The sequence below is a fragment of the Tubulanus polymorphus genome, chromosome 11 (assembly GCF_964204645.1).
Source record: "Tubulanus polymorphus chromosome 11, tnTubPoly1.2, whole genome shotgun sequence".
NCBI classification, from domain to species: domain Eukaryota; kingdom Metazoa; phylum Nemertea; class Palaeonemertea; order Tubulaniformes; family Tubulanidae; genus Tubulanus; species Tubulanus polymorphus.
This window is the reverse complement of record NC_134035.1, coordinates 3,132,083-3,156,389: the sequence shown is the minus strand read 5'-3', so window position 1 is coordinate 3,156,389 and position 24,307 is coordinate 3,132,083. Positions and strand designations below refer to the sequence as shown.

Here is a 24,307-nt window from a genome sequence, read left to right as displayed (position 1 = left end):
GCGTCTTACACGAGGACCTCGTTTGTCGATGAACGAAAGTTTTAATTTTCGACGATTAGAATCTTTCATCAACTCGATAAACATCAATATTATTAACGTTCGAGGCTAAAAACGGTTTTAATAAGTCTCGTAGTTTCTCGGTTTCTGAGATAAGACACGATCGCCGCAGTAACCGCACCCGTTATCTGAACATGATACGTGGCCTGTTATTTGACGTCGCCACGGATTAATTTCATCAGAAAATTCTCCATCTTAACAAGTTTCACTCTGCACCGAATTATACCGATTTTTTCAATAAGACGATTCTAAATTAAAGACATAAATTCAGTCGTTCTATGGATGAAACCGAAAAATGTAATAATCCCGCAGATTCTCTGCTCCGATAAGGTCGCCCGAATTTGTATAAAAGTCGCAAAAAGTTAGGCTTATTAATTCGTTGCTTACTGCCGTCGACTGGTGATCATGATCAGCCCCGTTTCACGAATGATGGTAGTTGCGGTTCTCGTGCTTTTGTTGACAGGTAGAAATTAAAAGATTCGATATTTTCTATATTTCATATCACGGGGGTTCTTCAGATAAATTGTTATTGTGTATATTTTGTTCAGGTGGGTTTCGCGTTGCAGCTGATGGCAACAGCTTACTGGTAGGATTGGAAAATGACAGTAGTAAGTATACGAATGATAGGTAAAATTAGGCAACTCGAATAGTTCGTATGTTTTTGAGAATACTTTAAGTAGATTCGCTTACTGAGATGAATTTCCAATGGCTCTTTTGTCATCGGCATTGTATCATATCTATCCGCAGTTTGGCCGTGTCACGTTCAGATTTATGTGTATATATATATTTCTCAATTGTCTAGCCTGCGCCGACCTCATTCGCGGGTTAGATTCACGCTTCGCCCCGAAAACTCTCGGTGACACGATCTTGATAAAGGTCTCCGGCCCAAACTCGTAAGTCACCGACACACTTCGATAAACCATCGTACTATTTCAGAGGTAGCCATCTTTTCTGCTGGGGTAGTTAAAACGCCGTATTCGATCTATTTTCCAGTTTGAGAGCGAAGCTGGAGAAAGAAAAATTCGTCACGGATGTCGAAGAAGATGGACCGTGTCAAGTGGCCCAGTAAGTTGAACAATATATATTTAAACTATAGGGTGTTTATATACACGTTACGTCACAGTACGTCAGATTGTCCACCAAATGCGTTATAAGCCACGGTGTGACGACCATTTGACGTCCAATATGACGCATGTAGCTTTATACTAACATACGCGTGACTTGTGTTTATAATCTACATAGCTCTACACAAATCTACATATCTACATAGATCTACTCAAATCTACACATCTACATAGCTTTACACATATATCAGCTAAATTGATCCTCGCTTGGTCATATGGTCACCATGGACCTTAAAACGATAAGTCCATCGTGGACCCTGAAAATGATATATGGTCTTACGCTTAAAGAAGACTGAAAATAAATTTCTGAGAATACTCTTTCAGATTCTCCGGCCAATGTTCATCTGAGTCGGACGCTCCGTGGGTAAGTTTATGCGACGAATCGAAACAGCCACGGGGAGGGGGATCCAGTCCATCTAATTTCATTTTGAGTGCCCTATTTGATTTTGTCAACTATGTTCATTGGTGAGACGAGAAGATAAACAATATCCGTGTAAGATGATAACGAGAGAAATCCCACAATAAATTCAGCCAAAACGAGAAACTTGAATAGATGAGCATATATATTTGCGCAACGTTTCGGCTAAAGACTATTAGCCATCATCAGGCGTACAGTACGCCTGATGATGGCTTATTGTCTTTAGCCGAAATATTCTTTAGCCGAAACGTGGCGCAAATATATATATACTCTGAAAGTTAAGTTCATTGGTGTATTTCAATGCGGGAGTACACATAATATTGTCTTTTTGGACATAAAAGTGCTATTTTGGCATGTGACAAGTCCTTCACAGTTGGCCTCTGGATCCACCCCTGAACAGAATGCTGGTCTCAGGTTTCGTAGTTGCTTTTTCTAATAGTTCATATTTACGGATCCGCCGTGGCTGATATTGCTACTTCGTTTCAGGGTCTGCAAAGAATATCAAAACGTAACTTGGACTTGGATGGAACTTACGACTTTAACTCGCAATGTAAGTAGTATCAAATAGGAACAATATATGAGTCTGACGGATATTGACATAACAAATGGAACAATTCTAATGATTCCATACTGGATAACGAACCATCGGTTATAACGAACAGTCTGGTCTCCTGGTGAAGTTCGTTGTTTGAAATTATACTTTTACAGATCTTGGAGAAGGAGTTGATGTTTACTTTCTAGACTCGTAAGTATAGCAAAGATATGAATTCAGCCTTTTCTATTCGATGACTTGATTATTTGTTTTCTATTGTGAATTGGTTGTTCGTCTGTTAAAGCGGCATTCTTATGACACACGACGAATTCCAATCGCAAGGATCTAGTCGCGTACGTTGGGTAAGTTAAACGATGACCCATATCCTTATAGTTAACATTTTCATCTGAAGTGTTCATCTGAATCATTCGGATAAATACTCTAAGCATTTACGCACCAAATGCCCTGACCAGCCGTAGATTTAAATTCGGTTTCGGTTGATTGAGTGTATTAGCAAGTAAGTAAGGGTGGAACTTCTTAGATTTTATCGTATGTGTATAGCATAAACCTCACGAAACTTTAGTTATAAGTCGATTTCGCTGATATATCGAGTGATTATGGAAAATAATAGTAATTTTTCGTACAGGGAGCAGATTTTGTAAATACCCCATCTCAGCAGACGGATGACTACGGCCATGGCACCAGCGTTTCAAGTGAGTGAGAGATAAAAGATACTTTCTTAATTTCAGAAAAAAATATTGACTGATTAATCTTAGTCACGGGCCCAGTTTTATAGATTGGTGTTACCATTATTATCATTTCATTATTTCTAATGATAGGTATTGCTGTGGGTAACACGGTCGGCGTGGCGAGGAAGGCTACTGCTGTAGCGGTGAAAGTAACGGATAACATCGGGTCCGGCCAAATCTCGACGCTTATCGCCGGAATAGATTGGGTTATCGCAGATCATCAAGCGAAATCTTTCCCGAGGAAATCTATAATCAAGTAAGTACCATTTATAATTATAACTTGCGGACGTTATAAGAATCGCTTTTTTACGACCGGGTCGGATACGGACAGCGTTCACATCGCCATTTTTCCGTGAGTTTTTCAAGAACTGCAATTTTCTACAGGGCATTTTTCCACCCGCTAAAGCCCTCCATGACTTGGGCTTAGCGGCTTATTCAACTCACCCAAATGCCTGGAAATTGCATTGATATATGCACTGTATCATTCCCATATTTTCCACATCCCCACTTTAGGCTTCACGCTCGTTGCGTGGATAGAGTATCGTGTCCGTTTCTTTGCGCTCGATGTCTGGCCCTGGATCCGCCCCTGAGATGGTGGCCATTATGACACGCGATGCGTCGATATATATACGTCGTTTATACGCGTCACATTGGACGACGCTGTGACGTCATAGCACGCGCTTGACAGTATTTTCGTCACATCACGTGCGAGCTTTTTCTAGTGCGCGCGCACTTGAAGTATCATCTTAAGTAAGGTAAGCGGAAACAATTCTGCGATCTTAATTTCTAGCCTTTCGCTCATCGCCGGAAAGTCAAACTTACTGAAGAGAGCCGTGGAATCGGCAATGAATGCTGGAATCGTTGTTGTAGCCGTTGCTGGAAACGGAGAGCAGGACGCCTGTCGCACGATGCCGGGCGGGATCAGAGACGTGTAAGTATGAGCCTATAGTGAATCGCTGTTTTATCACGTAAGATAACTGACTATGAACTACGTCTTCAATTCAATATCCGAAAAGAACAAAGTCAGTACGCCATTCGCAGATCTGTAAAACAGACTCTATAAAACCCGCTCATCGAGGCCGAATGATTAGTTCATGTTGTTCCTAGTGTATTTTTCGCCGTTGTCGCGGTGATATCTTTGGATATCACTATGATGCCGCAATACTTATACAAATATTTAGGGGATACAAAATATTCGATCTAACCGTACATTCCTGTACCCCATATACCCGTGTTCAAAAATTCAACACGCTATATGATACGGACACAAATTGTCTGACGAACGTTGTCTTCGTTTCTTTGATCTTGAAATAGGGGTTGACCCTGTTATTTATTTGATTTGTAAATTTCGTTTGATTTTTTTTTTGATTTGGTGTCCCTTACAACAAACCCACCTTTCCTGCCAGGATCGGAACAGGGGGTTTGATTCTGAATTCGGAAATCGAAGTACAGATTTAGTTGTATGATCGACGTTCGAATTTACAGACTTTTTTGTGCATTATCTGAAATATCGTTTTTTCGTTTCTAGTATTACAGTAGCGTGTTCGAATCAGGCGGATGAAGCTTGTTCTTATTCCAACTACGGCAGATGTGTGTCGATCTACGCTCCCGGTGATAATATCACCGTGGCTTTTCGACTGTCCGACTGTAACTATACCACTATATCGGGTACATATAACACTTAACGGTCCACTCGTCTGTTACGAATGAGTTTTTTTTTTCATTTCGCTCACGCTGTTTTGCACCGCTCTTATTTTAGGAACATCATACTCGGCACCGCACGTCGTAAGTCTGAATACTTGATATCGTTTCGTTGTGGGCGAGTGGTTAGAGCGTTCGGATTCGACTCCGGGACGCCAAGTCGTGATGGGAACGCGCTCGCGACCTTCGGGGGTTTTATCCGTGAAATCCCCTTCCAGTTCTTCCACTTTTTCTATAAACAACTTTTGCACAGTGATATTGACCTAGGAATGCATCTTTTCTTATCCTTAGTTTAATAGTATAGTAGTATTTATTATACATTATGTGGATACATTATTATATTAATTGATAATTACATTCGTTCATATTGCATGATATACAGTGAAAGAATGTATCAAGAAAATGTGGTCTACACATGGAAATATTACTTTGATTTTTCATTTGTTTGCACGTACTTATTTTACAATTCATTTGTTTGTATATGTCAATTTTTTTTTTACACCTTTCTCCCTGTATTTAAATTGTTGTTAAACTCATTCGTTGTATCGAATTTTTTTATATACCGTTCTATGATTATTTACTGATTGCATTTCGAATTGAATTGAGAGTAAGACATGTGTCTGTTTATAGTATTTTTATCTTATGTTACAGGCGGGAATACTGGCAAAATATATCGCATCTCAGCCCGGTGAAATCGGACAAACCGCCGCGACGCAGTGGCTCCAATCGGTGTAAGTGACAACTGATAATTTTCAAAAAGTTGACTCGTCGTGTCGTCTCGATATTTTTCCTGAAATTCGAAGATAATTCGTTCACTATCTCGTCTTGTTTCAGAGCAACGGAAGACGTGCTGACGAACGTTCCGCGCAGAACGGAGAACTTACTGGCTTTTGCCAACGACTGCAATTTATAGTTTAACCGAAAACGAATCGAATTCAATGTTCAGTTATCCAGCAAAAGATACGTGGTCTTTTTGTCAATATCTCATATCAGCATCAATAAAATCAACCAAAAAAAATATGAACACATAATATCATTAGTTACGTGCGGTTTGTTGTCGGTGTATGTTTTTGAAATCGTAGTAACTTTTGAGTTATAAACATAGTACGAAGTTCGTTATAACACTACCATCCTTTTTAATGCCATTGCTCGCTTAACGCCAACGTTTTTCACCCAACAAATTTGCTCGATCCAACCTCAAATTCAATAGAAATACCATTCTTTATATTGCTGCGAAATTCATTAAACGCCATCGCTTTTCATCCACCCCAATAGTGGCATTATAAAGGACTTTTTGCTGTATTTTTTCATCACCTATTTACTTTATTCACGAAAGTCCCAGTGAGAACTCCATCTTTCGGGTCGGATCCAGACAAGCAGCGCGTGCTACCGTCCCAATATTCTCCTGTGCCCTTTTGAATATACAATGGCAATATTTCTCAGGGCACTTTTTCCACTCACAACTAACAAGACAGCATCAGTGCGTGTAGCGCAAGATTTAGCTTGTATTCTCTTTAATGTTCAAGTGGCTAATAAAGTTGTATGCAAATGCACTGGAATTTTGGCTTTTCGTTCTACGTGAAAACTTGCCCTTTCTAACTGTTCGCCGTTTTTATTTCTTTGTATTCTGGATCCATTTCTTTGTATCCCGGATCCGCCCGTGCGACAGACTATTCGCGAGCAGTCGCTGTAGCCTTTGAAACGACTGATGGACGTGTTTCTAGTTGATTTGTCTTTTTACATGGAATATCCGATACACACAATTTCAAATTGCACAATTTCCAATACATTCCATTACATGATTTCATTGTAGTACATTGGTTTGACAATTAATCCAACAACTGCTAGCATGAACTAATGAATTTCTTTTGGTGCCGTAAACAGCCCCGTCTATTTCAAGGAAGATGATTTGATTTGCAGACGACAACTGGTCTATAATAATCTCACATAAGGACGTATAATCTATAGTCTAATGTTTGTAGTTCATCAGTTTCAATTAGAAAGTCTCAGGTGAAGCACTTATCACATGTGTTAAGGTGCACCATCAGTTTTTGACAGCGTGCTGATGAATCATTGATATACCTTGCAGTAATTACTTGCATTCGAATGATTAATTCAAGGATAATTGGACTCCACCCACAACTCTAACCGTTCACTGCAACAACTCGGACATGTTTTGAAATATTTGTTGTTGTTACACCAAATATTGAAATATATAACATCCTACTCGGATATCACTTAGGTCGGACGCATGTTTTCGGTCCCAAAAGATCCGACTTAAGCGAAGTCTACTAGACCGAATAGCTGAGAGGGTTAATGTGAGGACATTCAGACGTAAGAGTTATTGCATACCAAAAATTTGCGACTCTGCGTAGGCGCGTTTACATCTATGGCTCTCTCATTTTTGCGTATGTTCATATCAACACGTATAATGATGCTTTTAAAAGCCTAACTATATCATTTCTATGCATTGTATTAAACACTCCCTACAATAAAGCCGCATTTAGACCACTATGTATGAAATGATATATCTATTCAGCGTTGATAATTTTTGAATTTTTGAAAAAAATCGATTGACCGTTATGAGAGGAAATGAGTGGTATTTCCCGAATTTATTCAGTGTTTCTAATATCAATAGGTGTTGTTGTTCGGGTTGGTTTGAATAGTTTGAGTCATGCGGGTTCATGAAAAACATGAATGTACGTTTTAACGAGAAGATACCATTCATAATGTGTGAAATATGTACAGTGCTCGAAGTGAATGCAGGGCATTTCGGAAAATATAAACGCTGAACCTTACTGGATTGAATGGAAAACTCAAAAATCTTATTCACAACTAACTTGACACAGAACTGTGGAACTGGGTCCTGATTAATGTCTGTCTTAAAGGGGAAATCCACCTTGAGATTTTTTTTCTTATATAGTTGAATAGATGTGAAATAAAAGTATTGGTTCAAATGAAATCCAAAATAGATGTCTCCATTAATTATTTAAAAAAAATTTTCTAAGTCAAATCCTCAAGAGATTCGTCCGCGTGAAACAGAATTACCGCCGATGCAATCGGAAGAATGGGTTTAGGTGGTTTTAGAAATACTTCGCTGCCCCTTCAAATCTTCTCTACTATCTCCAACTTCGTCTTTTCTTAGGAAGAACAGCCCTACACGTAAACGGAAACGGACAATTTCGATTGACTTTTTAAGTTCGCGTTTATTTCTCTTTCATATTATTATCATCGACGGATTTTCTATTTACATTTTATCAATATTAAAATAAAAGCATCTATATAAAGTATATAATAGAAATTCTGTACATCTTTTTATTGCGTTGAACATCGTTATTTACAGGTGAGTAATACTAAAACGGGGCGCATTCCTCGGGGAAATCCCTCGCCAATGCACAATGGCATCTTTAGAATTCGTGAAAAAGCGGTCACACCGCGTGTGTACGTACACAAAGCACGGCGTGCTGCGCGTGACTCGGTTGACACTATATAATACGGTGACACGGTCGTTCGCAAATAAGCATTAAAAAAAGAAAGCTTGAATAAGAAATCGTATGTACATAAAACTACATGTTAATATGATAACTTTTGTCTCAAACTACCGACTATACGTACATTGAACTCGAAATGGTTATTGGTGGTATCCCCCGATTTAGTTACGCAGTTAAGTTTTACGTAATCGGATTTAAGAAGATCAAATTTGCTTTTTGGGAAAAACTGAAATTTCTAAATAGTTTTTGAAAAGATTTAACTACTGCAGCCCGCGCGAAAACTACTGCAAGGCTATTCAAAACGTCTTTTTACAAAACAGCTTTAGCAAATATCGAGCTTACACAAGAAGCACCTTTGATACCAATTATACTTATGATATATCAAAATAGACCGTAGTAAACTATACAAAAATATGTTAAAAGCAGATCCTTTTATGAGTGAAGTACCTATACGCTATAATGCCCTACAATTACGTGAAGCGTTAATTCGTGAACTTCAGTTCCGATACAAAAATAAATCTTTTCTAGTATATTCGTACGTGTTTTATACAGAATAAATGCATCTTTATCGCTTCGGCCTCGACGTATCTGTTCTTTTTCACTGTATCCATTACATTTTACGAGGAACGCGAGATAATAACGAGGAAAGAAAAGACGCCTCTTCTTCCTAATATCGTCCTCTTATTATGTATACATTTCGAAGCCATGCTCCTCCGAGAAGCAAATTTCTTTCTTGAATATCGCGCATATTTAGACAGGATGGATAGGTCTGTAGTGAAAATAAGATTCGACTTCGTGCCCGCCGGATGGGGAGATGGCCGGTCGCCAGTCGCGTGCCTTATCGCCGAACTGAAAAACCAATCTCTTTCCGCCGACCCGTCTCAAAACATCCCGGTCATAATAGTACCTGCAATAAAACATAGAAACGTCTAATATACACGTGTAAAGGCCCTCAGTAAAAGTCGGTTAAGTCGTCAACTGATGAGATATTACCGAAGACTCAGGTCGTCTCTATTTTAAGTCCCAATTTGTATTTCTATATCCAATACATCAAGTGTAGCATGGACTCCGTGGTGTAAGTCATCGATATCTATATACGACGACTTAACCGTGTTTAACTGTATCTTTATAACGGGTTTTACTTGCGAAGTAAATATCAGTAAGAATCGAACCGTAATCCAAGCAATGGTTGTAAAAGCGGGAAATATGTAGGAGAGAGGACCCCATCGTTGCTCTGGTAGGTCCTTATTTCATGCGAGACCCCCTCGGAACCACCCCGCCTATCTACGCGACACCACCGGGAGTCACGATGGCCGTCAAGCGTAATAAGCGACCTCCTGAAGTAAAATGCCACGATTGACTGCCATTTTAGGCCAATATGACGTACATATACATGTGGTCAATATGTGTGGATTCTGGGAACAATGTAACAACCAATCGAACTGAATGCACTATGATGTAACATGTCTTCAGCATGACAAAGTGTGACGTTACTATATTTGAACTTTTAGATGGATTTCCTGCTCCAAGTTGTTCGTTTTCGGGATAGTACAGAGGAGTATAGTACCGCGAGAGGAGTTTGTGAAAGCACCAAACATGACCGATGGAATTACTAGATTTAAGGTAAGCGCTTTAGTTGTCAATCTAGTCAAATTAGGTAACGAATGAATGTTTGCTGGGTCAATTTGCTTAGAAGAACTTCACATGCTGCAAAATGTTGACGATTTGGGTGAATTACATGCATGGAAATAAGTAAAGACGTTCTCAAGGCTTTCCAGGGTTAAAATTGCATATCAAATGTAAATTGGGTTTTATTCATCGGAAAACTGGTCACTTAGGAATAATTTACGCTGGGCTTCGCAATTTAGAGGGGGGATAGTCCGAAACCCTTGGACGCTAAATCCGCCTTCGTAGAGCACGTGTTTTGGAACATGAAAATTCCGTCTAGTCATATTTGTTGCATTATATTAGAGGCTTTTGGGCATTGCTGATTTGGGGATTTACTTTGATCTATATATAACTATGCATATATACATATTTTGAAGGACACTTGTCGTATCTCACATATGGCCTAGATCTGCCACTGAATTTGAACAATGTCATTCATTTCTTATCTGCTTTGAAGCGTTAGATTTGCCTACCATGCATTCCTGCGCTAAAATGTCGCTTTTGGTCCAAATTTGAAGCATAACTTCTTAGGGAAATTTCGATTCTTTGGAAGATCAGCAAAATAGCCAGCAGTACGCGAGAACCTAACAAACAAAATATCAAAACAGACGATTAAATAAAGAAAAAAAAACTCTCTCTTGCAAAATCTTCCTGGTCTTTTGAGGCGATGCAGGTATCAATGCGCAACAGGTAATTCACCTTCTGACCATAATTGCAATGTTAAGTCTGGACGATTGAATGTGACCCGATAAAAACTTCTAATATCTAATGTCTGGTGTTAGTAGTTCGTTTGTTAAGTAATCTATAGATTAGAATGATTGAGGTGAGGTCCTGAGCACATAAATGAACATATATACGCATGCGCATCGAATATCTGAGGGAGTTAGCTTCAGATAGAAGATTGAGATCTGCAACGCGTAACGTTTCATCAGATTTTCGATGTGTTAGAAAACAACGATCATTCGGATTTCTTCGTTCATCCTAAGTTTCTCTGGCATTTTCGTGCACATACACATTCCGATTAGTTGCCCGAAACACTCTTCATTTTCAACGAATTCATCTCGAAATTAGCCCGATTAGATTCGCGAAACTGCTGTAGATCCAGGGGTGGTGTCGCCCACCGGTGTAACCTAAAGCGAGGAACACGCCGAAAGCAGAAACGCGATACTTCTGAAAGAATATAGTATCGCTATATAAAGCAATACGCGAACAAGCTCAAGAAGAACTCACCTGAGAGCGCGGCTGAGTTTCTCGTAGTTCATGTTGCTGTTTTTCTTTTTTCGGCCCCACATTTCGGCGACCTTCTGCGACTGCACAATGCGGAACACTCCGGCGCTCAGGTCCTCCCATTTGATGATTTTCGGATTGAAATCCGGGTTGCCCAACAGGTCTCGTATGAATTCCCACAAATGATTTCCTTTGCCTGATAATTCGGAAGAATATGTATTAGTTGGACCGGTCGGATTTTTCCGATTTCATGGATTTCACGAAACAAAATTGAACTCCGTAGTTAAGATCATCAACTACTACTTACACTGACCCGGTTTTCTGCCTCGATTGCTCGGTTTTTTCTTCGACGTCGGAATGTGGTCGCCGTACATCGACTCCTTACTGGACGACCCCGTGCTTCCGCGTCTGCATCGTTTACTGACGGTTTCGGGCACCAGGGGGAGCACATCGCTGTCTACGTACAGGCCGTCGTAGATGGCGTCGCCGCAGCGGTCGTCCATGCGGTCGTCCATGAAACGGGGCGCGAATTCGCGAGATAAGATCGGTTGATACGTCGACGTGAACGACGGTAGCGACGCCCGCTGCTGATGTTGTTGCTGCTGCTGCTGCTGGTGCTGGTGCTGCTGATGCTGATGTTGCTGATGCTGCTGATAAGAATGATGATGATATTGTCCCTCGATCGATCGCGGATCAAATTTCTGTTCGTACTCGTAGAGATGTCGTTGATGTTCGGCAGCGCCGCCACCGATACAACTGAAGAAATGTCCGGTGAATGGCTGATTCAAGGAGTTGGGATCGGCGTCGAAGTCGTATTTGTGCCCGTTGATCAAAACGCTTATCGGTTCTTCTGCAAAACACGTACAGTTTACCATAACCAAATCATCAATCAATTTATGTCTAATAGTATAGGCTGGGGGTAATAATACCAAATTTGGAGCGCATTTGAACCGACTCTGGTTTGGATGCCTGCGCTATTTTATGACAATTATTATTATCATCATTATCTTATCATTATAGTAGTGTAGCTTGGATTCTGAATTCTGAACCCACAGTTCGACTCAGGAGGTTCTTGAGGTTCGACTCAGAGTTACGTGAACATTGAAAGCGGTTTGATTTTAACTCGAAGTTAATTCCTAACTCAAAACTCGATCCCCGAACAGCACGATACTGACTTCAAATATTTCATATACAAATTTTCATTAACTTGAACATGATATCACAGAAATTCTCAAGTTTTAAAATCTTTTTCCCCTACAGAGTTGAGGTGACAACATAGGATCATATAGGTTGCTACTAACCTGGAACCAATTCCACAGCTTTTAGTTCGAATTTGACTGAAAATGAACTATAACTCAGCGTTAACTCGAACTCGCAACTGTGGAACTGGATTCGAGTATTTTCCCAATGATAATGGCAATAAACTGATCTTGGGTGAAGAGGGCGCATTATGATTATCAACTTTCATCTTTAAAGCGGGGACTTCTTTCCAAGTATTCATATGGAAAGTCGTCAAACAACTTGAACGCGGTATAATTTAATTCTTAGTTTAACAAATTTGAGCCAACATCGGCCGATCCAGGCAGTTTGAACGGTATTATGCCGATGACAATTACAATATAGATCTTAGATGAAAAGGGCGCATGAACTTTCATCTTCGCTCTTAAATACCATGATATTTTATAACAGTATTTTTGCCACATCACGTGCAAGCTTTTATCATCATATATGAATTCATATATATGTACTTAATATACAAACCAATGATAAATAATGAGAGGGGAGACTTCATTTTATCGAAATTGCCACATACAAAAAAAAGACCAATTTCGCCGCAATTTGAAAAGGGCTTTTGAATGGATTTCAATGACGTCGCTGTGCATGTGGTAAACATAATTACAGATAATTCGACTCGCGTTAGATATACAAACACCATAAATAGAATTGTTTGAAAACAATTTCAATAGAATGGCGCACTGATCATTATCTTGTTTCGCCAGCATCCGATGAGGGTCGTTACATTTCTAAACCTATTATGATATTGTTATCGTACAGAAAATAGCGGTCGTTTGTTTTAAAACTTTGAATTCGACGCTGGTTGGTTTGGCTCGTTGTATTTCGAAGTATCAATTTCGACCCCTAGCTATAAATTAAAACTCATTTTGACGTGCTCGTTGTCAGGACTAATTCAGTCAGCAGACGCAATTTTAGATAAAGTTTCTTTAATCTAGATCAGTAAAGTTAGGGAACCCTGTTCTATCAAAGCTGAATAGCCCTCCCTCAATCAACAGAACTTCGGGTTAGGTTTTATTCTGAATATATTCAAACTATCAACCACTCGTTAATGCCTATCAGCAATAATAGTTAATGATAACTATTCGACGTATATCGGATACTTGAAACTATTGGGTATCATGGTTGTAAATAGTTGAGATTATAACCGTTCTGACTATCATTGGGCGAAACCAAAAATATGAATCTAAACAACTGCTATTGTTTTATTCCTTACGTTCCGGGTGGAATCCTTCCACCCATCTTCACAGAGAAAATAAGAATTTCTAAATTCGAAAAAAAATTTCAAATAAACCCTGAAGATGTGCGGAATTATTCCGGCCGAAACGTGAGGAATAAAACAGGTTGTTTAGATTTGTGTATCGTGGGTTTTCGCTAACTCGATCGCTACTTTTAAGAACGTTCATGGACTCTAATTCGCTTTTAAAGTCCACGAATGATCATCGAAAATGAAAATAAACTAACTACTAAATCGAAGAGACAAAACTTACCGGATAATTTTGAATAATCACACGTATTCGAGAAACTACTTGGCGACGTCTGCGACGATTCGTCAGCTGACGTGTATGTATACGAGCAATCACTACTTGCTGAAACGAAACAGTCAAAATGATAGATTTATGAATGGTGTGTGCATGGAATATGAATCGAGTTTCTTGAAATGCGCAGAACATAGCGTATTAAATCATTGTAAATGTTTTCGATCGATAAACTTTGGATTTTCGCTGATATCAGTTCATTAGCAAATCCACCTACTACCTACGGCCTATTCGTTTAGGCAGGGGTTTCGATCGGTCGTATATTCCAGTTCAAGAATATCGAATCCGGATTAGAAACTCTCTATACCGGCTGCGTCTATCAGGTTTACAGATTTTCCGCGATTCCGTAATAGGTAGAGAAACGATCGCGCCGCAGAAGAGAATTCCGGGATCGGTAGAGACCAATCGAAACGTGCCGAGTGTTATTTTGGGCGGAGGTGTAATTTCCATGTACGCGGTGTAGGTGAAGTTATTTATGTAAACCGGTTTATTTAATACAGCTGTGAAATTTATGACTGACGGCCATTCAAGATATCATGTCAAGAGATGTAGTTTATAGTTCAGCTTTCTGAGCTTCATCGTGGTAAGAATTGTTTTACAATTCTGTCAGTAATAGAAGTATAAAAGTCGAAAAGGTTATTGGATGGAGGTCATTTTACTATTCAGCTCCTACTCTTCGGAATGAAATACCTCGTAGATCATATTTTTAGGGATCATTTTTATAGCATGTATCGCTTAGGACGTTACGTGAATGTGATCTCGACCTCATAAGAGAGTCTCCATCTGTGTCTCAGTCTTCAAATCCACTTTGAAAATTTTCGGCGGAATAAGGCATGATGCCGTCACTGAGTGACAAGCGAGTTCTGCTGCGGTGCAGTCAACAAGTCGCAGTCCAGTCGTTAGGGTTAATGGACAATCCAATATATTGTCAATCGTGGGAAACCAACATACGAACGACGTTAAGCAAAAGCACGCGTCATATCGGACATTCGACTAACTGGACTTCAGTAGTTTAAATCCTTGCCTCTAGCGTCCGATATGACGCGCTGTGACGTCGCACGCACACTATATAATAGTTCGTTCGATTGAAGGGAAAAACTGAACTTACATTTTCCTTTGAAAAAATCGCTGATGAACTTATACATGAGCGCGCCGTAGCGCGGCTCCCGAGAGATCATCTCCACTTCGGTCATTTGAAACAATTGCAGTCCGGACACTCCCTGGAAGTTCTCGCCCAGAAAACCCTTCATATTCCAACCCATCTGTTTGCCTACGTGGTACAGAAATCCGATCACTTGCGAGTCCGTCCATAAGTCGGGTTGGAAGTTGTTAGGATCGAATCCGGATTCCGGTGACGCGTGACTATAATCATCTGAAACTACGACAAATCGACTCTATTACGAAATCTGATTGAAATTTTCTGATTTCTCCTATAACCGGAGTTGGTTTCAGTCCACCCCGAAAAAATGTTCCTCAAAACTTAGCTGGCTCCCTGCACAGTTGTATATCGAAGAAATTGTTCAAAATATCAATGGAACAGTACATTTTCGGTAGAAAGTTCAAATGATTGAACAGCCAAAGTTATATAAAAGCAATAAGCTTCGCGTAAGTAATGAGTTTATCGAAATGCATTGACTTATTACTTCAACTGAAGCTTGTTGTTTTTATAAAGCTTTGGCTGTTTGAATAGAAAAGGGATTGATTTTACAAGATCATGAGCTGCTAACGTGAAGCGCTTGGGACGAAAAATAGCCTGCTATAGAAATGTGATCGTTCATTATGAAACCGATTGTCAAGAAATATATCAAAAAGAGAAACATAAGTATTCGAATGGTTGTATTTAAAGCTACATCGAGCGTTTAAGTAAAGAGAGCCCGCTATATAGAAACGAGATCGTTCATTATGAAATCTTAGCGATTGTTCACAAACAATATCAAAAAGGGAAATATAGCATTGATATGTTATAAATTCCCTTATTTCATTCCCTTTCAGTGCCATTCACCCACCTATGGCCCTCACGCCGTACGTTTTGATAAATTCCTATATTCATTCATATTATTCGAAATCTGCAATGGCATTCAATATTTTGGACATTTCATACGGACACTCTCTAGACATCATCGGTTTCTTAGCTGACGACGATAGCATCGATATATCAGTATTTTAAGGTGTTGCATTCAAAGCTACATTAAGCGGCTTAGTAAGAAGAGCCTGCTATATAGGAATGAAATCGTTCATAACAAAATCTTACCTATTTCTTGCTTGATCTTCCTCGATTCTAACGTTATGTACGTTTTTTCGTGTTCTTGTAATAATTGTTTTTGGTAGTAATAGCTATTTTCGTCGTCTTCATCGTTATTGTTATTGTTGTTGATCTTTCTCAGAGAACGAATCGACGTCTCGCTGTCCGCGACCGGGTAAGACGATTCGTCGCTGATCGCGTCACACGTCGATCCGACGATTTCCTCGTATCCGGTCCTCGCGTCCCATTCGGCCTGAAAATATTTCCGATCCGAATTAAACGAAAGAATAACGCGATCCCGATTTATCTTTCCGTGTACGTTCATATCAACTGCGGGACTTGACTTAAGTTGAATTTCTTGCACTTGCGAATGCTCACGAATTACTCAAATTTTTGAACGAATTAGGAAAATTAATCTTGAAGCTTGAGTTCTAAACTACGTATCCGAATATTCCAGGAATCGCAAATTCAACGAAATAAATGTTCTAAAAAGTTTTTTTTTCTGGGAAGAGGTTGTCGCTTTTCCCACCTTTTTCCTGAAACCTTATTCGAAGCGAAAACGCAATTTCCGATTAGAATTCTTCGATTTGAATATAGAAAATGCTGTAAATATCGTAAGACCGATCAGTGAACTTCTCTACTTCGATAACCGATTTCAAAATCGAAAACCCCCCGTGAAAATAGTGAAAATCAACCCAACACATGCCATAAGAGTGACAACTATTCCTATCTAAAGATGAACAGTTGTCGAATCTGTATAGAAGATCTCTGAGACGAAATCGTCGAGTTAGAACTTTCTACCTAATCTTTGAGGCGAAAATATGCTTTACCTGGTGTAAGTTATAATCCACCTCGGCCGCGACGCTCGGACTCCAAATCAACTCCGGCGGATGGTGGTGGTGGTACGGTCCACTGGCGAAAACTTCCATTTCATATGTATATATTGATTTATGAACGTTTGAAATGCGGAAGAAATTGTAAATTTCAAAAAAAGATAATTGCAATTCCTGATCAGAAGCCGCCAGGGGTTCAGTGTTGTCGATGAAGCCTGGCGAACAAAAGGCTTTTAGAAAAACTCGGGAAGTATTTCAGAGTTGAACAGGAAAGATCGACGTTAACTATTTCCTAGTTCGTTGCTCGTTACGGGACGAACTGATTCGAAGTGTCAACAACTGATGCGGTCGGAGCTCTACACTCACGCCCTCGTCACTGCGCACGCGCACGCGTCAGACGATATAATGACAATCGGGTATTTATTTTGATAAAACGACAATGAAATCACTATTGATACCCTGGGCGCGTGGCCGTACACGAGCCTGACTTGCCGGGGTCGTGCCACTTATTTGATAGCGCGCGTGCTATTGCGGTCGAGAACCGCACGGTGTCTATCAAAGAGGTAGAATTCTCGGCGTCAACACAGTTTTTCTCCCAGAACAACCTCTCGAAAGTCGAGCAATATTAATATTTGCGTCTCGGTTCACGAAATTTCTAAATGCTGTTCTGTTTATCAATAACCGCATAATGACTGTATTTAGATGGTTATAGCAGTGGTAGTTCCAGGGTCAAATTTAAAAGAAAAAAAAGCGCACTTTCTTAGAAAATGAACGTTCTAGGAATCGCGCCCGAGGAAGCAAGTAGAATAACGATAGAACGGCTGTTTAATGGACAAGGTACTTCATCATCCCTCCCTCCTTATCACCAAACCTTTTCGATTTAGTGTACTTGTGATATTTCCTCATAGGACATCCCAAAAGTCCCAAAAATCGACTTGAATTGTTCGTGTCATTCTTCAGATTTTTTAGCACTTCGCGTGAAGAGGCACTCGAATGTAATCATTGGTTGTGGGATTTCCCCAATTCGCTTCGAATTGCCGAATAAAGTGAACTATGATTTTGTAATATGTTTCATCGTTAAGCGAAGGACCTGACTGGAAGAGACTGATGAATTCGCAGTTATAGAAGTTGATAAACAAAATCAAACACCGACAATTGGTGATATACAAAATCTATTCTTCTGAATTATATCAATATATTATATCATCTATTTGGGACAGCTTTTCAACAACAATGATTTTTTTTTTGCCAAAGAATACACTTGATAATGATAGTCTATTCAGCCTAAGAATCATGTATATACAATATATAAAACATGCTCATTGCTTTTACGTGAAAAACTAAAACTAGTTTATCTAAAAGCTTTGATGAACAAATGTGTTTTGACGTGAATATTGATGTGCTTTTGGCTATAAACGAACGCGCCGCGCACGAATACACTCTTGAACTTCATATGAAATACTGATTTCATGACGCCTTAAAAACCGTGTAATCATAACTCCAAATTAATTTTTGATAGATTTTAATAGTTATTTTTTGAGAGGATGTGCACTACGTCATCAATACATCGGGGCTAGACTGGTTGCCGGTCAATTCAATTCAATTATCGATATATTCAATCCGAAAATAACGTTTTTGATCCTAAATTTCATATAGTCTATATTACATCATTTATTGTCGACAATATTAGGCAATATAATATGCATCATTTTTCAGAGCGTCAATTAACTTACAAGTTAGGTTTCTTGTTTCAATTTGAAATACTACACGGCTGAGTATTTGTCTAGAATATTCGATTTCCCAGTGCGAATCACACCGATACTTACGATAGATTTAGGATTATCTTCTGTGCAACAACGTTCGTCGTTCAGATCCTCCGAGTCGTCGACCAAATCGGTTTCGGCCTCTCGTGAGATTTTCGGTGATTGCGATTCAGCTTTCATCGTGTTTCAAAAAAAATATCTGCAAATATTACGAGATTTTGATAATAAGAGATTGAGTGGTTTTAGTTTACGCTGGATAAAACGACTTCTTAACATCGGGCGCCTCGTCGGAAGAAAACAAATCTCTCGGAAATTCGTGTCAACGTTACATAGATAGTTCACCCCTCATTTTCTGAAAATGCACTCTAAAACGAAGAGACCAGTTCTATGAACGTATAATCTAGCTTATATTCGTCCATCTACTCACGCAAAGTTTGATACGATCATTCGCTATAGCGAGTTAAGGCAAACACCTATACTGAACATATTATCATCACGCCTATGTAAAGGTATTCCTATTCGTTAAGCCATTCTTATACTAAAAGCAAACCCGGGTGTCTTAAATCAAAGCCCCGGCTTGCTTTGCGTGTCCGATGATATAGATCAATGAATCGTCTTTTTACGCTGGAAATGCCATTGTGGCAGAGTGTTCTCGGTCCCCCTTCTACCGGAGCACCCCTAGTCTTCGTCACAACCTACTCCTTCCGGAGGGTGCAAAGCCGTGGAATTCACGCCACTTTTACACGGTTTGACGGAGTTTAAATTCTAAATCGGATTAAAGTAACTGTTTTCGGGAAACAAGTGAATTACTTTATTCATTTTATATCCAATTTGAGTCTGGTTTTATTTTTGCAAGGACTGAGGTTATATCATTTCCATGATTCTAGGTATAAGTACATGTAGTTGGTTCAAGGAAGTGCATGTTATCAAAAGTGAATTCGAATGATGGCTCTGCGCACGTGGTGTCTCGACCGGTACTCAACAGACACTGTGAAGGTTCTCACGCAACTAATACCCGGTTTCTGAGATTCAAAAATTCACCTCATCCCCAGACAACAAACGTAAAAATACATTTTCTCACAGCTCATTGAGACGTCGATGTCGAATAAATGTCGGGCGCGCCGCCGCCGAAATACACGAAAACAAGACCGCAGTCGCCTCTATCACGCAAACATGTTTACATATACGAGATCAAACAAGAGTATGGCAGGTGATGATGACGATAAACTTTTAGTGATGACATCATCGAAAAAATCTTAGACTCTGTGACAAACGGTCGTTAAGATTGTAAATCATTCGGTGCAGGCCCGGCGCGCTTGAGAGTCACACCTGCCCTGAAACAAACGCGTCCATTGTCTGGTGCATGTATACATCTTAAAATGTTCGTCCGGGCAAACATTTTTCCAGGTTTCTCAATTTCTTTTAAACGTGACCGCGGTGGTGACAATATACCACCACTCAATATGATGATATCGTTTAGATGTCGAGTCTTTATCTATACGCGCGTTATTTCGGCCTATTGTACACGCACGCAAAGCATCGCGGTATGCTTGTTTCCTGGAAGTTGACAAGTCCCGGTATTTCGATGGCGCGTTCGAGCCCTGGTCGTCGTAGCGGCGGTGTTGGTGGCGATGCCGGCGACGCGCGCGTGTCCCGATACGCTGCCCGCATTGTCAAATATTATACGGGCACTTCGCACAAGAGATCGCGTCGGTCGAGTATCGACGAACACGTGCATTTTTACGAGCGAACAAAAATGCCCAATCGAAACGTGTTTATCTCGAGTGGAATTTAAAAAAAACTAGCCACTTCCTTAGAAACGCGGCAAACGCCGAAAACGATCGATTTTTCTCGGTTTGGCCCCCCGTGTTTATGATGAACTTATTTCCGACTGGCTTTTGATATTTTGACTATAGAATTCAAGGTAGACAGACAACAGGGTTGGATCCAGGCTGGAAGAAAGGGGGTTTGCCTTATATGAAAAGGGCACTCAATAGTCGTAGCCATAGGTGTCTTGAATATTTTGATAAATCTAGGTAAATCTTTATCAATTTTAATGCACATTATATGCCAAGGTCAGTAAAGTAGATAAGATGCGTGGATTTTCAATAGGTCACGTGGTCAGGAAAGTGGGAATCCCCCAATGGATCCGCCATTGGATTGGATTATAAAGTCTCAATCGGTTGAACACGCGACGAAATATTTCGACATTTTATGACATAAACAGTGCTTTAGGTTCTATTATAAGAATAGCAAATACAAAGCGATGAAATAAATGAATAATAGCATGAATATGCGGCACGTTTTTTGGACGGCATTTTACAGTCACAATAGCCGCCATTTTGCCGTCGTTTTTTTCTATTTTTTTAAGACTATTTCTGATGCGCATTTCATAATATTTCACCGTTTGGTTTGATGGATTTCTGCAACATTCTAACCGCGTGAATCTCTAGTTTTGCAGTTATGTAAAATCTATTTGTGCCCTCCTTTTGACATTGAAATAAAAATTTTTTTAACAAACAAAAGACTAAATCTAGACTGATTTATTGATTCTATATAACTTGTTCACACTGCGATCCTACGTGGAGCTCTGAAGTATGTCACGTATTTTGATTTAGAAAAAAAATACGCACAGATCGTTTTGTGGATAAATACCATATACACCGATAAGAGAACTTGAAGGTTTTAGTTTGGCTTGCAACATTAAATATAATATGGACATCTATCGGTATCGGCATCTCGATTTCAAAATCAAACCTCCTGTTTCGCTCCCGGCAAATGTGATGAGTTTGTAAGGGACACCAACTCAAAAAAAAATCAAACGAAATTTACCAATGAAATAAATAACAGGTTCAATCTCTATTTTAAGATTTAAAAAAATGAAAATTCTACCACTGAAGAATTGTACTAGCGCTCACCGGTGCTCAAACCCGGGGCAGGCGTACTAGCAAGTCAGAATATACCAATAGAACTAATGGTCCACTTGACCAGCGCTTTTCGCAGTTTTTTCGCATTTTGTGAAAAAAGTCTTTCGTCTGAAAAACTACTTGGTGTATGTGTAATGTAAGTAACTACACGGGTTAGTTTTATATACCAGTATCAACACTTAAAACGGTTCTCGATGGTAGCCAACGGTTCTTATTGGTAGCCAATCAACACTATGGAACTTACTACCAAAACATATCCCGAATATTCGGAGTAAGTCGTTTCAAATCTTTAAGAAGATACTTAAAACATATTATTTCTAATGAAACTTACAACTGCGATGTTTTAGCTCGAGGGAATATTCTATTTCAGACTATCTACAGCGTTGAATAATCTTTATCTGTCGTTATGATATTTAGCGCTGTATGAAAAAAAACCGATTTATTATCATTTTCATGATTAGTTTAGAAATCTGATCGACATTTTGAAGCGAGTTCGAAGTCATCCATCTTTGTTAATTACTTTAATGCCGGAAGTAAGCTCTTCCGTCGGGCTTACCTCTTGATACATTCGCCCTTGCATCAGCAGCAGTACCTGTTATTGTTTCGCGTTTGGCATCGGAAATGTTACGACCAGGTGTGCCGACATTCGTGCGAACAATACGAGAAACCCTTCGACTATTTCAAGTGTCGCGAAATACGACTATCATTTTATAGATCGCTAAATGTTATACCTTGAGATAAAGGACGCGTTTGGGTTTTCTCGGTTTTATTCATAGCGCGTTGTTTTGACGGTAAGAAACGTTTTGATTGGACGATCGGCATTAGCGGAAAATCCCGCATAAACTTAAAGATTCGTCAACGAGGGATTTAGTTCGAAAAATATAGATCTTCAGATCTACGTATATTGGCTTTGCTTTTTTTAGTAGATCTCGATAAAGACGCCTTTCAATCGAATCGGGTCCCTGGTCGTCGAAACTGCAGTATTCTGCAGCCATAAATCTCGAAGTACCACACGCGTAAATATGTGTTACTGACGTGTCCTTTATCCGCGACGAATACACATTCTTTCTTATTGTCGTCACGATGAATGAAATGAATGTACGCGTAAATAACTTAATCGTGGATTTTCCATTTTCACCAGCGCACGCTATTACATGGAATATCTAGGGCCTGCGGATTGTGTCAATATTTCTCGAGCGGTTCATTGCGTAAAAACCTAAAAACCTAAAAACAAGATACTTACACGCGAACCCCTTTTTTGTTAAGCCATTTTACGAAAAAAAAAACATATTTTTCAATCGAAATAAAAAGTTGTTTGAAAAAAGGAAAATTGTAAGCGCCTTAGTTCGGTAAATCATTGGACACATACAATACTGTAATCCATAGAACTCAAATCAAATTTGATTTGAGTTCTATGTGTAATCTTATAGCCTTTTAGGACTTCTGATTATTTTTTTCTGATTTCCTAACGTTTTTCCTATATCCTTAACTCTGAACCGGTTGTTGAATGATTGAATTTTGAATTTTGAAATCGATTCTGCTTTTGTACAGTTTAGCAGCGATGTAGAGCTCTGGGCCCGGTTCCACAGTTGTGAGTTAGAGTACTCTGAGTTAAAATCAGTTCATTTTCAATGTTCTCAATGTTTTCAAATTTAACTCAGAACTGTGAAACGAGGCCCTGGGGCCAGTTGTTCAAAAGTTGGTTAGAGTTAACCAGTGGATAGTTGGAAAATGTGACAATCAAAAGTACATTGTTACTATAGTATTTATCCGTCGGTTATCTTTCACCAACTTTTGAGCAACCGGCCCCAGGTATTTATTGTTTTTTATTTATGTTTTGTTTTTTGTAGTTAAGATTCATAATTCACGTGATGTATTATATATTCAAGATGGCGTGCATCAATTTAAGCCTCTTTAATCCGGAAGCATTCTAATTTGGGCCGATCCCCTTTAGATATTTTCCCCCTTTTGACCACTTTTGTAGGAAGGGTGTTGATTCCTGTGTGTTCCATTTATTTCAGTTTCTTGATAAGCGCCCTGTGTAATCTAGGGGCCTCCTGTGTATATAGTCATTCGGCTAGTTCTCGTACGGGGCCCGGTCATGATTTTCTTCAAAAGCCACTTTGTACCATTGTATAATTTAGATTCTTCGTTTATTTTCTGCGCGCGCTTGAATTCATGATTGGAGAATCGAATGTTCGACGTGCTTTTTTAGATATCCTATCGCCGTCTGGGGCAATAACGCCTACAAACATTGATCCAGTTTTCTCGATTATAGACCTTTTGAAAATATGCAAATGACACGGATTCAAGTTCTTCGAAACAAAGACTATGTACAGGCAGCATAGAATTTCCTGTCGAATTCGAGCTGTCTTGTTCGACGAAAAAAGCGACGAACATTATACCTAGACTTGATCCCATCGTTTGAATTCAGGTCTTTACGATAAAAAAATGATTACCTTGATGCGAATATTGGTCGCTCCACTATCGAGCGGATCGCTGTATTGAGGGGTCGTCCATCAGGCCTGCGTACATTAATGGACGATCCCTTGTAAGAGAGGTATGCCAACTATTTCGGGAAATCTTACGACCGCTCCAATAATGAATAAGATAAGAAACGATAAGAGTGAAATTATTTTTTGCCCTGACTAAGTTGAAGCATTGAGGGGTCGTACAAAGATTATTGGCCAAGTGCATTTGATTTTGGGTAACGCAACCTAGGTTATCATCAGTGCAAATATATA

The 24,307-nt window shown here is 39.5% G+C and overlaps 2 protein-coding genes across 8 annotated transcripts; one reads left to right on the top strand and one right to left on the bottom strand.

Annotated features, from left to right (window-relative positions):
- The first annotated feature begins 323 nt into the window (after window positions 1-323).
- LOC141913158 (uncharacterized) lies at window positions 324-5,584 on the top strand. 2 transcript variants are annotated; one of them, XM_074804620.1, is made up of 15 exons: window positions 324-520; window positions 606-665; window positions 860-950; window positions 1,051-1,122; window positions 1,506-1,545; window positions 2,086-2,149; window positions 2,308-2,344; window positions 2,436-2,493; window positions 2,778-2,844; window positions 2,971-3,136; window positions 3,671-3,811; window positions 4,409-4,548; window positions 4,640-4,665; window positions 5,233-5,312; window positions 5,416-5,584. In XM_074804620.1, the coding sequence occupies exons 1-15, from the start codon at window positions 463-465 to the stop codon at window positions 5,492-5,494; spliced, it is 1,179 nt and encodes a 392-aa protein (XP_074660721.1). In that variant the 5' UTR covers window positions 324-462; the 3' UTR covers window positions 5,495-5,584. The 2 variants fall into 2 exon arrangements, with proteins under 2 accessions (XP_074660721.1, XP_074660722.1); XM_074804621.1 differs by lacking the exon at window positions 4,640-4,665 and having other exon boundaries at window positions 5,416-5,579.
- A 2,191-nt stretch (window positions 5,585-7,775) lies between these two features.
- Window positions 7,776-24,124, bottom strand: LOC141912774 (uncharacterized). 6 transcript variants are annotated; one of them, XM_074804166.1, is made up of 9 exons: window positions 22,120-22,266; window positions 18,700-18,835; window positions 16,050-16,293; window positions 14,907-15,176; window positions 13,751-13,849; window positions 11,275-11,817; window positions 10,971-11,163; window positions 10,214-10,324; window positions 8,839-8,979 (listed from the first exon to the last, which is right to left on the bottom strand). In XM_074804166.1, the coding sequence occupies exons 2-8, from the start codon at window positions 18,814-18,816 to the stop codon at window positions 10,228-10,230; spliced, it is 1,563 nt and encodes a 520-aa protein (XP_074660267.1). In that variant the 5' UTR covers window positions 18,817-18,835; window positions 22,120-22,266; the 3' UTR covers window positions 8,839-8,979; window positions 10,214-10,227. The 6 variants fall into 6 exon arrangements, with proteins under 6 accessions (XP_074660263.1, XP_074660265.1, XP_074660262.1 ...); XM_074804162.1 differs by lacking the exons at window positions 10,214-10,324; window positions 22,120-22,266 and adding an exon at window positions 24,023-24,124 and having other exon boundaries at window positions 7,776-8,979; XM_074804164.1 differs by lacking the exon at window positions 10,214-10,324 and having other exon boundaries at window positions 7,776-8,979; window positions 11,281-11,817; window positions 22,120-22,267.
- Window positions 24,125-24,307: the final 183 nt, after the last annotated feature.